This window comes from Puma concolor, chromosome A1, assembly GCF_028749965.1.
Source record: "Puma concolor isolate L17-30 chromosome A1, mPumCon1.1.hap2, whole genome shotgun sequence".
NCBI classification, from domain to species: domain Eukaryota; kingdom Metazoa; phylum Chordata; class Mammalia; order Carnivora; family Felidae; genus Puma; species Puma concolor.
This window is the reverse complement of record NC_141667.1, coordinates 159,393,638-159,407,166: the sequence shown is the minus strand read 5'-3', so window position 1 is coordinate 159,407,166 and position 13,529 is coordinate 159,393,638. Positions and strand designations below refer to the sequence as shown.

Here is a 13,529-nt window from a genome sequence, read left to right as displayed (position 1 = left end):
CCTGGATCCTGCTTCAGATTCTGTGTCTCTCTCTCTCTGCCCCTCCCCCACTCACTCTCTGTCTCTCAAAAATGAATAAACTTTAAAAAAATTTAAAAAAAAAACAAAAGTTTGGGACCCTAGTGCAACAATAAAAAGACAATGTCCCAGATTCATGGCATGTAAGTTACACACCCAGAGACATACTGACACTTTCCTGTGAAAGTACACGTGCCAGGCACCAGCACGGGGCACACTTCCACTAACTCCGTGGTGGCTGTGTGGGTACACCTCAGAGGTGACAGGCTCCCTCATTTCAGCTGGCAATCCTATCCTGGACACACAGGAGACACCGTGACCCAGATTTCTGTGACCGGGAGGTGAGGAACTCTTCTCTGCTTGAGAATTTTTCTTGGGGAGGCTGTTCTGCAGGGAGAACAGCGCGCGTCTCTGTGCTCTTCCCTCTGAAGTTTTCTAACAGCCCCTCAGCCCAGACGCACAGCAGCTGCCACGTTTCAGGACAGAGCCGTGGGGCTCACTGGGTCCAGAGCGGAGCATTGTGGGACCTGCCAGGGCCCGTGGGGGTGTCCCGGCATACAGAGGTAGGTGTCGACCATCTGTACCTCCCTTCCCACCAGCAGAGCGTCCAGCAGAGTGTCCACAGTGACCCAAAGGGGCTGAATCACGAACAGGATACGTAGGGAGGCGCTGCTCACAGAGGGAGTAAGCGAGCGGCCAGAGCGGCAAAGGTTCAGGAGGGTGTCTGTTTTTAGAGGCTCGATGACATTCCTCAGAGCCACCTCCAGGCCGGGCAGCTGGGCTGCTGACTGCTCAGGGCTGTGAGCTGTGAGCTGCCCCCATGCCCGGTGTGTGTGCTGTCTCTCCACCCCCGGACACGGATGCCAAGGCCCTGCACTGACCGCCCCAACTCGTAAAATTGTGCTAAAATATACCTGACAAAGAACTTGACCTCTGAACCATCCATGAGGGAACAGACAGCTCAGTGGCCGTTAGCACACTCCCACTATTGTGCAGCCACCACCCTCTGTCACCGGGACTTTCTCATGTCCCCAGACCGAGTCTCTGACCCCGTGAACACACCTCCAGCCCCTGGTGCCCCTCCTGCTCTCCGCCACTGGGAATGGGGCTCCTCTAGGGGCCCCAGGGGAGTGGAGTCCCACAAGATTTGCCCTTCTGTGACAGGCTTGTTTCTGTGGACAGGTGGGTCCGAGCACCACCCCAGGCGGTTTTCAGTACTTCCAGCGCATTCAGTCTTTCTGTGGTGGGAGGTGCTGAGGACAGAGTCTAGCTGGTTCTCCTTCCCTCTGAGCCTGTCCGACAGGTTTCTGGCTGGGCTGCCTGGGGTGCGGAGAGGGAGCCTCTCTTCCTGGGGAAGGAAATGGGGATCAAACGTGCTCAGAGGCCCCGTGGGCAGCCGTGGGGTGGGAGGAAGTGGGACAGGAGCATGCCAGCAGGACGTGCCCTTTGCTAGAACCCCAGAAAAGGAAGCATATTTACAGAAGCCGGTGTCTGTGCACAGCCCCCTGGGCGGGTTTCCCAGGAGCGCGTCTACACCTGGGAGTGGGTTCCCCTCCCACAGCGAGTGTGTGTGAGGACTGGGTCGCAAGCCGAGAGGGCTGACAGAATTTGGGGCGATGGAAGAGTGCCCCCCCACCCCCGGCCTGGGCCGAGGTTTCTCCTGAGAGCTGTCACCATGACAGGAAAACCTTCTGGTGGCGCTGATGAGACTGTGGTCCTTCATGCAGGGGACCCGTGGCGTGAGTGTCTGTGCACCTCACACCGTGAGCCCCTCCTTACCCAGGAGGCCCAGGGATGAATGGGGCCCATGCCATTCTCGCAGACGAGAGTGCAGGCCGAAGGGTGAGGTTCCATCCGGGCAGGCAGGGAACCCATGAAGGGCATGTCCGGCAGCGAGGATGAGGATTGAGGGGCCCGCTGGTCAGCACCGAAGTGCCAGGCCACCCCTGTCACCCCGAGAGCTCCTGAAGCCACAGTTTCTCAGGGAAGGCCCTGGCTGACAGACGCTGGAAGGTCCAGCCAGACCCGCCCTTGTCTAAGAGACCATAAGGAAAGCATCCTTGGCGACACAGACATGACCCCATCCTGCCAGGAGATTTGTGATAGGCGACATATTTTATTTCTGTTTTTGAAATTATTTCCAAGTGAATAAAGTTACAAACACAACAAAATACAGTTAGTGGTTTTTTTCCCAACAAACCTATTTTAGAGGTTTGTATACAAAAGAGAAAAAAGAGAACATTGAATTAAACGGCTGTGGGTTATCACACAATCACATAATTAAAAGATCATAACTCAAGTGGCAAAGATGCTTTCATAAAAGACTAAGGAAGTGATGCTGAGTTTGTACAACCCTGACCGTTGGCATTCGTGGGTGGAGATCTGAGACACGAGAGCACTCCCGAGATTTTTCACCAACAGATACTTCCTGTGGGAGCCCCACCGACTGGGCTCCCAGACGGATGTGTAAACACAGAAGGAGCTGTAAAATCTGAAGCAGGCCTAGGCTTCTAGCCTCTAACTGTGCAGACATGCAGACCCCCCCTGTGGGCTAACAGGCTCACACAGAGACGGTTTCTTCCCCCCCCCCCCCACCGCCCCTGCCACCGTGGGTCTCATTTACAAAGCCCAAGGTCCGCTGGCCGCCAACCAGGGTGTTTCCACACGGGGTGCCTGCGGGCCTGCCTTGTGTGGAGGCAGCGGCCGTGTCCACCGTGGAAGCACCTGCGTCCGTGGGGTCCTTAGACTCCACAGTCTTCACATGACATGAGCACATGCTGACCACCGAAAAGTACCCTCGGAAAATCACCCTCAACTGCAAGCTTCCCACAGGCAGGGGACCTGCGGCCGTATTTGGTGAATGGGGAGAGGGCCAACCCCCCGCCCCGCAGGTCACAGACTCACCCCCCACCACTTGCCAGATGTTGGGAGGACCTGGGTGTATGACCTCCTTGAAGCTGCCATCTGGAGGAGATTCTGGTCGATTCTCCCGCCACTTGGGCTGACACCACTCTGCGTTCTCCAGTGGACTTTCTGGTCTATTTAAAAATAGCACAATCCTCCTCGTTTTAAAAAGGGAACACTCGGTGAACATAGTATTTTTCTCTCCTCTGTCTGTCGTCACATTCTTTGCCAAACGTGGTCTCAGCCCCACTTCTGAACAAAGTATGAAGAAGGAAGGGGCCGGTAAGCCAGGTGGTACCCGTCCAGCCCCCCCCCAGATGCCTCTGCTGCCCAGGTGCCCCCTGGGGTTGTGGCTCCAGGAAGCTAGTCGCAGATGAGGCTCAGCCTTCCCAAGACACCTGGGTTGGGGGCACTGAGCCCCCAGCAGGGGACACACCGTTCTGCGGCAGAGGACCCCAAGTTTGAGCCACACATGGCAGATGGGGCGTCGCCCAAGGGCCCCCTCACCCACGGTTGGGGTCCACACCCAGGAGCCCAGACACGGGCCGGGCAGCCCCGTGTGCACATTCACAACTGTCACACACCCCAGGTCCCGCTGCGGGGCCCTCCCGGTGCGCCCCCAGTGTGGTTCCTGCTCAACTGGGGGCCCCGTACCACCATCCAGGCCTGGCACATTCTGGCACCTGCTCAGGGCTTGTGGGCTCTGGACACCCCAGCTGTGGAAGGTGCCACTCTGCGGCCTGGAACCCGATGGCCCGAGTGGGGGGCAGGAAGCGAGCCCACCCCAGGACAAAACACACCGTATGCCTCCTGCTTAGCCCTTCCAGAAGCTCCGCACACCTGTCACCTCAGGTGGCCCTGGGAGGAGGCGCCCCGCCCTGCACAGGATGAGCCTGGACAACCCAGTTCTCTCTGAGCACTTTCCCTGCACGGACATTGCAGGCAGAGGATCAGATCACGGCATGCATCAAGGAAGCTTCTACAGGACGGGTAGAGATGGTGTAGACGACTGCCCTGACAGGCAGCAAGCAGCAAGACGTGTCTGAGGAGCGGGAGCCCCCCATGAGGGGGGTCACGAGCGTGGGGTGCGTGGGCCAGCGGGCACAGCCTTCCCCTGCTGTCGGCTCTCACGAGCTGCTTCATGGCCCAGAACACGTGCGCTGTGATGTTGAGAGTTCTAGACTGTACATGAGGTGTGACCCCAATCGTGGCTGTGCCTTAGAGACACTGAGAAAAAGCAGCCCACAACAATAACAAGTTATCTTGAGGCAACGTGATTATCAGTGGTTTTTATTTCCTTCCTCCCACTTGTACACAGACTCAAATATTCTAGCCGCAAACGGATGGTCTCAGTGACCAGAAAGCAAGGAACAACACACAACGCCCCAGGCAGAGTGGCAAGACTCCTGTGTTCTCAGGACACAGCAGGACAGGCAGCTGGGGATAGGGGGGGACGCAGCCCTGTGGCCTCTCACTGTCCCCACCACTTGGTGCTGCAAGAACGCCCCTGCAGGACTGCGCGTTTGAAAACAGTGCTGAACGCAAACTCCCATCCCTGTGCTCCGTCCCTTCCTGTGGGACAATGCAGGTGGTCTGTCCTGCTCTGGCCCCAAGGGCACATCGAGCCAAGCTGAGGGGGCAGTGCAGGGGGTGCTGGGCCAGTCAGGGGCCGCAGCCTGACGCCCGCCCTGTTGGTTGGTGTCTGCCGAGGACTCCACAACGGGAAAGGCGCCCTCAAAGTCCGGGCCGGCCAGAGCCACCAAGACAGGACAGGAGAGACACACACAAGGCTGAGCACCAAACCTTTAGTTAAAGAACTAAAACAACACAGCTCAACACAGAGACAGAAACGTGTGCCTGGACGCCTTAAGCACAGTAAAGAAAGGGACGCTCAGGGACAAGCGTCTGTACGTCCTGAGGGCCTCCCTCAGCCACCCGGTTCCAGAGTGCAGACTCCCCAGACTGGTCACCGGAGACTGAGAGGGACCGCCACACAGAGCCCTGCACGCACGTGTCCGAGGCCATGTGTTTGGAGGCAGGAAAACAGTCTAGAGCCTGGGTTAAGGTGTGGAAACCGACGTGCCAGACGTGTCAGAGGTTTGGGGGCCGGGCCTCACTTCGGAAGCTCAAACGTGTCGCTGGCCCTGATGGTTGTGGGTCTGAAGGACAGATCGAAGGACCTCTGGTCGCTGAAGCTCTGGGCTCTATACTTTGCGAAGCGTGCCAGCCTTCTGTGGTGCTCATGCTCCACCGCACCTCTCCCTGCCGCAGGGGTGTGTGAGGGCCCCTCCTGGGCTGGGGCACGGGGAGCGGGCACCACGGAGCCCTGAGCTGGCTCAGGGCCGGAGGGCCACGGCCTTTCTCCCACCCGGTGTGGTGTTCCAGGCCCTCCCTGGCCGCCCCTGGGGCCCGGTCCCTGGGACATCCTGCTTGGGTCTGTAGTGGCCACTGCTTCTGAGGAGCTTTTGGGGGGGCCCACCGAGCTGCGGGACACCATCCTGCCAGCCTGGGCACTGTATCCCAAACGGGGGCTCTCTGCACGCCAAGCCTGCTGCCCCTGCACACGTTCTAGGCCCTTCTTGGGGTGTTGACCAGTCTCCATCTTGGTGGCCCCCGTATCCGGACCACTGCCCACCTGGACCCCCCAGGGCCGTTTCTGACCCTCTTCAGCAGCACATGACCCAGGCTCCCGACCCCGGAGAGCTACCCCCTTCTCCAGGGGACCACCGAGCCTCACGGGCCCTGCGGCCCTCTCCTTCAGAGCCCCCAGGCCTGCCAGAGGTTGATGTGTGCCCCTGTCCTCCACTCCCTTTGGGACGCCAGACCTTAGGAGGGATGCAGACGGCAGGTGCACCTGGAGGTCTGGGCACTTTGGGGGCACCTGGCCTGCCCGCTGCCCTTCTGCTGCCGCCCGAGAAGCCTCCACACTGGGAGGCACCTGCTTTTCAGGCAGGATGCACTTGTCTTCCTTGCTCGGTTGGTTCCGGGGAGGCCCCACGCCAGCACTGCCCTGGGTCGTGGGGTGAGACCAGCCTGGGACTGTGGACAGGTCGCCCCCGCATGGGCTCTCGTGTCTGGCTGTGGCACCTCTGCCCCCTGCCCCTGTGCTAGCTTCGCTCTCCGCCGCAGCGCGCGTGCACAAGGGGACCCCCGCCTCCGGCAGGGCCGCGGCCCGAGCCTCAGGGGTCCCCCCCGAGCCTCCACAGGCACCGTTCCCGGTTGCTCCGAGCCCGTGGTGCCTCCAGGACACGACTGGCACGGAACCGAGCGGGTGGCTGGCGGCCGGGGCACGAGCCTCTGCTGCGGGGCTGCAGTGCGGTGACGGGGGTCGGCCCTCTGCCTCCAGCACAGGCTTCCGCTCTCCAGCCACGACGTTTACCGGGCTCGGGGCGCTACCGGGCGCTGCTGCGGTGTGACTCTCCGCGGCCCCTGGGACCTCGGTACTCGGTTTGGGGCGTTCATTGAGGGAGGTGGGTCTGTCCCCACCCAGGCCGGTGCTGGAGCGCCCTGTGGCCCGCAGGCCGGACCGGGCTGAGCCCCTCCGTGGCGGCCCTCCGGGCTCTTGCTCGCGCAGGCCGTTCTCGTGCGCTGAGGCCGCGCTGTCGGACTTAGTCCCGCCGCGGCCGGGGGCCCAGTGGCCGTCCCCTCCCCACTGATTCTCCGAGGCCGTGGGATGATGCGATGGGGCGTCCTCGCCACGGGCGTGCCCGTCACCTGCTGCTGGCGACGGATGCTTCTGGCAGGCGGGCTCAGGCGCGTCCTGCCCCGCCGCTCCCTCAGGATGCCGGAGCCAGAGCGCGTTTCGGTCTGCAGCGCTGCGCATGTTTTCCTTTCCCCGCGTGGGACTTTGCTGCGGACCAGCCGCTGACAGGTCCCGACCTACGCTGGCGGCGCCCCTTTCAGGCGAGACACTCAGGGTTTCCAGGGAGCCCCGCCGTGGCCCCGCCGACCCGCTGCGGCCCGCGCTGGCTGCCCTGGTGGCCTCGCTGCCTACTGGCGCGGGACAAGGCTCTGGAGCACTTGCAAGCCCACCCCAGCACCCGGCCCCGCCCCCACGCATGCCCCCGCCTACATCCCCGCCCTCGGCCACAGGCCCGCTCCCAACCACAGGCCCGCTCCCAACCACGCCCACACGCCCGCCCCCAACCCCACTCACAGCCCCGCCCACACACCCGCCCCCGGCCTCAATCCCGCCCCCAGCCCCACTCGCGACCCCGCCCCCAACCCCGCCCACACACCCACCCCCAGTCCCGCCCCCAGCCCCACTCACGACCCCGCCCACACGCCCGCCCCCAACCACATCCCCTCCCCTAACCCCACTCACGACCCCGCCCCCAACCCCGCCCACATCTCCGCCCCCGCTCACATGCCCGCCCCCAACCACGCCCACACTCCCGCCCCCAATCCCGCCCACGTCCCCAGCCCCACTCACGACCCCGCCCACATGCCCGCCCCCAACCACGCCCACACTCCCGCCCCCAATCCCGCCCACGTCCCCGCCCCCAGACCCACTCACGACCCCGCCCCCAACCCCGCCCCCAGTCCCTCCCATGCCCATACCCCCTACCCCCCTCCAACCGGCGATCCCGACCCCGCCCATATCCCCGTCCCGGCTCACGCCTCCACCCCGGTCCCCAACTCCGCCGTCGCCCCCGCCCCCACTCACGCTCCTGCCCCCATTTACTCTCCCACCCCAAGCCTTAGGCCCAACCCCAACCCGGCCCCCAGCCCCGTCCCCGCTCCCACTCACGCCCACACCCTCACCTCGGCCCCCGTCCCCGCTCTCTCCGCCGCCCATGCTCCCACCCCCATTCACGCCCCCTCCCCCACCCGCACCCCTGCCCGTACCCACATCCCCACCGCTCGGAAGACTAGAACCTTTGTCTCCACCACCTGGTGCCTTTGGCAGCGCGGCGGGAGGCGGCATTTCGTGCACGAGCGGCCGCCTGACCGTTATCTGGGGAGGCTCGGCAGCCGGCTGTGCGCGCCGCAGGGCCTGAACCGCGGGCACCGCAAGTGGCGGGACACGTCCCGCTACCTTCTGTTCCGGGAAAGTCTGCTGCACGGCGAACAGGGGATCTCGCTCCGAGCCTGGGGTCGCTACTTCTGTTTCATCCTCAGAACTGCAAACTGTCAGGGCCACCTCGGGGGCCACCCCTGCTTGCGCCCTCGGGGGCCCAGGCCACAGGCCCGCCCTGGCTCCCCCCGGCCCCCAGGTGTACTGTGCAGAGTCCCCTGCGGGGGGGTCCCCCATCCTGTCCTCTCTTGCTGCCCCAGCATGCCAAGGGCTGGCTGGTTTGAGTGGGGCCACCCTGGGCTCACAGCCAGGAAGGGCCTCACCCCTGTGGGAGGCAGAAGCGGGGTCTGGCTTGGAAACAGGCTTGGGCCCCATACCCAGGAACCCCGCTTCCAGACTGTCCCCAGGAGCCGTGGCACTGGGTGCTGGGGGCTGTTCGGGGTGCCCACCAGGCTGCCCCCATCCCACTGTTTTATTCTCCCTGGATGCCGCGTCCCCTGCGCTGGACACGCGCCCCCGGTCGGAGTGGCCGATTTTGGCGCAGTGGGACAGCCAGCTCCTGGGGCTGCAGACGACCGTGGCAATGTTGAAGGCCAGCACGGGCTCAGCCGTGCAGGCCAGGAAGCGGGCTAGTGGCGTCCGGATGCAGGTGCTGGCCATGGTGGCTGTGCAGAGCACACGGGCCTCCGGTCGGTGCGTCTTCCTCCTGCGCAGGCCCTTCTTCCTCCCCTCCGTGCGGAGCGGCAGCACGCTGGCCTCGGAGCAGAGACAGCCACTTTGCTCAAACTTCGCCCGCAGCCTGGACAGGACAGAGCCCCTCTTGCTGGCCGGCTTTGGCAGGGGCCCTCTGGCAGCTTCCGGCTTCTCACACACGTTTTTCTCCTCTGCCGCCAAGAATATCTTCAGAATGTTCTTCACGGTGCCCTTTCCCCCGGTGGGGAGGCCACGCCGGGACTTCTCGTTGCACAGCGGCTCCCCATCCTGCGCCGTGCGGCCGGTTCCCTCCCGGGCCTTGTCCAGAAGTTTGTTGATGGTGGCGGTGACCAAGCTCCTGCTGGGGCCCTGCTTGTCCTTGAAGATCAGCCTCCCCACCTCCCGGGTCTTCTTGAGGCGGGGCTCTCGGCCAGTGCCCATGAACTTGGCCTGCAGCAACTGAAAGCATGTGGGCCGCCGGTGGGCATCCTGAGTATCCTGAGCGCGGCTGACCCTGCTCTCCCTGCGCTCTGACCCCCGGGTAGGAGGAGGCCCTGGGGGCCTGTCCTGGAGGTCAGTGATGTAGAGCAGCAGACTACTGAGAATGGCACGGGCTGCAGGGTCACATGTCACACTGCTGACCTTCTTTCTCAGGGCTTGGACATCAATGGGCTTCTTACCACCACAAATCTTGCCTCGCTTGGAGCTGTAGGAAAAAAGAAATCAATCGTCATAGATTTTAATCATCGTTTTTCCCACGGTGACTCCATCGAACATTTCAAACACCCCAAGAAGTCCAGGAGGAAGGACAGACAGAGGAGACTAGGAGACATGAGGGATGCCCATTGCCTCTCGGGCCAGTGTCCCCTGCCCACTCCTAACCCACTATCCCATCAAAGGCTTTGTTTGGGACGCTGGTGTTAAATAGCTCTGTGGCAGCACTTTGGAAAACTAATGTGCATGTGCAAAGTATTTGAGTTTTTTTAAAAATGGAGATATTATGCTTGCACAAATAAGAAAAAAGCATAGAGAATTTATATTTTCTGTGGGGTTCTTGCATATCTAACTTTAATTATGGGAAATGAAACTAACACCACTGGTATATCCGACTCCCTCCCAGTGCTGAGACCCTGAGAGCAATCTAGAAGACTGCAGGCCCCAGGCAGGATGAGGGTCCCCTGGAGCCAGAGGAAGTGGTCTTTGCTGCAGAGTGGGAGGTAGGCTGGGGCGCCCGCTGAGGCCTGCATTCCTGAGCCCCCAGAGAAACCTTGAGGCTGAGGGCCCTGAGCCCCTGTCCCCTGCAGCCCTGTCCCCAGGAGATGCTTCTCAGCACCTCGGCCACAGTCCCCACACCTCAACCTAGCCACTGACAAGTCTGGGGTGTCTGGTCCTCGATGGGGCTTCTCTCTCCTGAGCAGCCTGGCACTGGAGGTCCCCCCCACCCCCAGCCCCGTGGGCACAGCCATTCCAACCTCTCCAAGTGGCTCCTCTGTGAAGACACACCCAGAATACAGCCCAGCCATTCCCAGGAGCCCACAAGGACGCAGAGCAGGGACCATGACACACTGCTGTTTATGACACCAAAGACTCAGAAACGTTCTAAGCATGCACCCCCCGGGCTGCCCAAATTCGGGCATGGCCCCGTGCAGCGAGAGCTCCGCCCACACAGGGCGGTGCTCACTAGCGGCTAGAAACGCGGCTGCAGAGCTGTGTGTGGACTTGGGCCCAACCGTGTTGTCCGACTGAAACTGGATGGGAAGGTAACATACAAAGACTTTTCTTTTCGGCCTTTATGTATTTCCCAGAAAGGAGCGCTCTGAAGGCAGAGGCCACACGCACACGTGCTTGTAAACAGCGGTCAGGAGCCTGGTGAGCCTGTGTGCCAGGGTCGCGGGCGGTCCATCAGGTGGCAGCCTGACCCCAGGCCGCGCTTGGGGCGCCGGTGCCTGGCAGCGGGTCCTCTCCAGGAACAAAACCTCGGGCACCTGCCCCCGCAGGCTCCCCAAACCCCCAGGTCACCTGGCTGCAGTCAGTTGGTGCCGAGAGGCCACTTTGCTGTTGTGGGACGCCAGAGGACTCGTGAGAGCAGAGTCCGGCAGCTCCACCGCCGTGTCTGACTCCGGCGGCTGCCAGGGGCCTGGGAACCTGCCTCTCCGGCTGCCGCTGGCCCAGGCCTCCCCTTGCCAACGCCTGAGACAGTGGGGGCTCCTTCCTAGACTCAGACAGCTGTGGGCTTGGACAGCTGCCCTGGTGAGCCAGGCTCCTGAAACAAAACTGAAACCCGAACCCAGGCCCAGGCCAGAGGCCAGCCGGCTGGCCGCAGGGGACAGGTGCTCAAAGCACCAGGGGAAGCCAGGCCGCGGCTGCGCGGGTCCGGCGGCAGGAGCGAGGGGCTCTGGGACACACTGGGAGCTGCGACCCCCAAGAAGGCTGTGTCCTCTCCGCGGGTGGGGCGCCCAGGACACCCACACCCCGGACCCCAGGATTAGGGGCCGCAGAACAGCAGGCCAACTCCAGTGTTGCTGGGGTGGCGTTTGGCCCCTCCTGTTCCCTCGGAGAAGGCCGGCAGTCTCCAGCCACGTGTGCCAGGGCCCAGTCGTGGCTTGCCCCACCCCCTGGGGGCCCCTCTCCCTCTACCCTCTGCAAGGTCACCAGACACCTCGCTTTACCTGCGGAGGTAGGTTGTCAGAGGCCAGCTTGGGGCTTGGTGGTCCAGGCTTCCTCCAGAGCCCGCGAGCCTCCTCTCCCCGCCTTGCCAAGGCAGTCCCCCGAGTCCCAGACCCGCCGGGCCGCTCTGATCCACGCCGTGGGCATTGCAGCCTGGCGGGTAGCTCGGTTGGCGGCACCTTTTAGTTCGGCAGAGGCGCACCGACCCCGGGTGGCCCTGGGTCTCTTCACGGCCGATCAGCCTGAAGCCCCAGCCGCTGTCCCCGCCACTGCCCCGGCTTAGCTCGCTCTGCCTGGTTCTCGCTGCCGCCCTGCAGGTACCCATGCGGAGGACGCTCGGGGGGCCCCACAGTGCAGGGGCCTCAGGGTCCGGCCGACACTGGATCTCCCGGGCACGTGACACAGGGCTGACACCCCTCCCCACACACACAGCCCACGGCCATCCGCCCCCATGTTCCTCTGCGCCGCCAGCACACTGCGTGCGTGGATCCTGCGTCGGCATCGTGGGGACTCGGCTTCCGCTGTTTCCAGAATGGGGGGCAGGCGGGGACGGGCTCCTGCTGCGGGCGAGGTGTGGCCCTGCCTCTGCACCCACATCTGGTGCCGTCCACGCTTGTGCCCCTCCTTCAGGGACCCTGTCCACCCTCTGAGGACGCGGGGAGCCCGGCCCCACCGGAGCCCGCTCTGCACTCCCAGCAGGACCCCAGGCCGAGCGACGCCGGCCCGTCTGCGTGGTGCCCAGTGAGCGTCTGTGAGGGGTCCACGTCTGGCTCCGAGCCCGACGCCGGCAGGGCCTCGGTCAGTGCTGAAGAACTCCATGCTGCGGCCAAGAGACCGCCTGTCACTGTCACCGTACGCTTCCGTCAGTGGGCCTTGAGTGGCCCCTCGGGGAACAGTGGCCTCTGCAGTGCCTGCCACCCGCACCCCATGCAGGGGCCTCTGGGCCCAGGAGGGGCCTGGTGGGGGTGTGGAGATGAGGCCCTTCTGGCCGTGCCAGCCACCCCCTGCTTGGCCTTTCCGGTCACCTTCCTGACTGCGGGTTGAGTCATTCGATGGCTGAAATAGCTCTGGGGACATTCTGACATGTGAGCACAGCCCCCTGAGGACCTGCCATGTGGCCTCCTCTGCCCCTCCACGTTCCCTGCCTCCGGGTGCTGTGACCCCACAGTCCAACAGAAAGACGGAGAATTGGGCTGGCATCAGGTTGTGCCAACTTCCCATCTGAACCCAAGGCGGCTCTGGAAGGGGGTCAGAGTGACAGAAAGCTGGATGTGGACCGCGCCCTATTTCTCTGCCATTGGCCTGCAGGCACCGGTGTCACCGGACGCCTCCCTCCAAGATCTCCAACCCAGGGGGTGCGGATGGCCCCTCCGTGCTGGGAGGCGCCTTCATGACAGCAGGTGCGGGCTCCAGCCCAGGGCTTCCAGCCATACCACGTTTGCACGTTCTCACGCTGACCGTGTCATCCAGGCGCCACTTGGCCTCTTGCTAAGCTCCAGCCCCCTGTACTCATTACGGCTGGCTTTTACCTACCAGCCCCCACCCCACCCCACCCCCCCCGGCAGGGCTGCGACCAGCTTCCTGCTTCCACTGCCACCTAAGAACGGTTTTCACTCCCAGAGATCCAAGACGTACAGGCTGATATGCAGGGGATTAGCCAGGACCACACAGTCCTTTTTCAGGCAAGCCCTGCCTTGCCAAGGTGGCCTCACCTCCAGCCGGACGTGTGCAAGATTCAGGAGAATGCCCCCGGCAACAGACGCAGAAGTGACTACATGGGCAACAGCCTCCATGAACACAATACCTCTCCTCTGCTCAGCCTGCTTCCGGCCATCTCTGCTCTCCTGCCCTCTACCCCAGAGAAATGCTGAGCTCTGTTTGCAGGATGCTTGTGTGGTGCATGTTCACGACACAGCTGAGCTGGGCTCCCGCCCTCCCTGCAGGGACACGCCACCTGGTGCCCAGGCCATGAGCACTGGCCATCGATTGGTTCCCAGATCATTCCTACCCCAGGGCCTTTGCACAAGCTGTTCCCTCTGCTTTGCACAGTCTGCCCTCCTGAGGTCACTATGCAAGCTCACGACCCACCGTGCCCCAGTGTACCGCTTGGGGTCTCCATCCCTCTAGCAGTCGTCACTGCCTGAGACTCCAGCGCAGTTTCAAGCACACTCATTTGTCTGTCTGCACGTGGGCAGGACACCCATCTGTTCTGCACCCCCCTGGGGCTTGC

General features: G+C 63.0%; 2 protein-coding genes across 2 annotated transcripts; both read right to left on the bottom strand.

Moving 5' to 3' along the window:
- Positions 1 to 4,192: 4,192 nt before the first annotated feature.
- LOC147584594 (uncharacterized) lies at positions 4,193 to 6,983 on the bottom strand. The gene has a single exon (XM_086707975.1). It carries the CDS (start codon positions 6,980 to 6,982, stop codon positions 5,036 to 5,038), a length of 1,947 nt encoding a protein of 648 aa, XP_086564101.1. The 5' UTR covers position 6,983; the 3' UTR covers positions 4,193 to 5,035.
- Positions 6,984 to 6,990: 7 nt separating this feature from the next.
- Positions 6,991 to 12,828, bottom strand: LOC147584593 (uncharacterized). Its single transcript, XM_086717227.1, has 3 exons — positions 11,302 to 12,828; positions 7,501 to 9,338; positions 6,991 to 7,019 (listed from the first exon to the last, which is right to left on the bottom strand). The coding sequence occupies exons 1-3, from the start codon at positions 11,799 to 11,801 to the stop codon at positions 6,991 to 6,993; spliced, it is 2,367 nt and encodes a 788-aa protein (XP_086573353.1). The 5' UTR covers positions 11,802 to 12,828.
- Positions 12,829 to 13,529: the final 701 nt, after the last annotated feature.

Coding starts and splice junctions, on each gene's coding strand:
- LOC147584594 (XM_086707975.1), bottom strand. CDS start 6,982: ATGCGTGGGGGCGGGGCCGGGTGCTGGGGTGGGCTTGCAAGTGCTCCA.
- LOC147584593 (XM_086717227.1), bottom strand. CDS start 11,801: ATGCCGACGCAGGATCCACGCACGCAGTGTGCTGGCGGCGCAGAGGAA. Junction 9,339..11,301: donor CTGACAACCTACCTCCGCAG/GTAAAGCGAGGT, acceptor TTTTTCCTACAG/CTCCAAGCGAGGCAAGATTT. Junction 7,020..7,500: donor GGGCGGGGTCGGGATCGCCG/GTTGGAGGGGGG, acceptor TGTGGTTGGGAG/CGGGCCTGTGGCCGAGGGCG.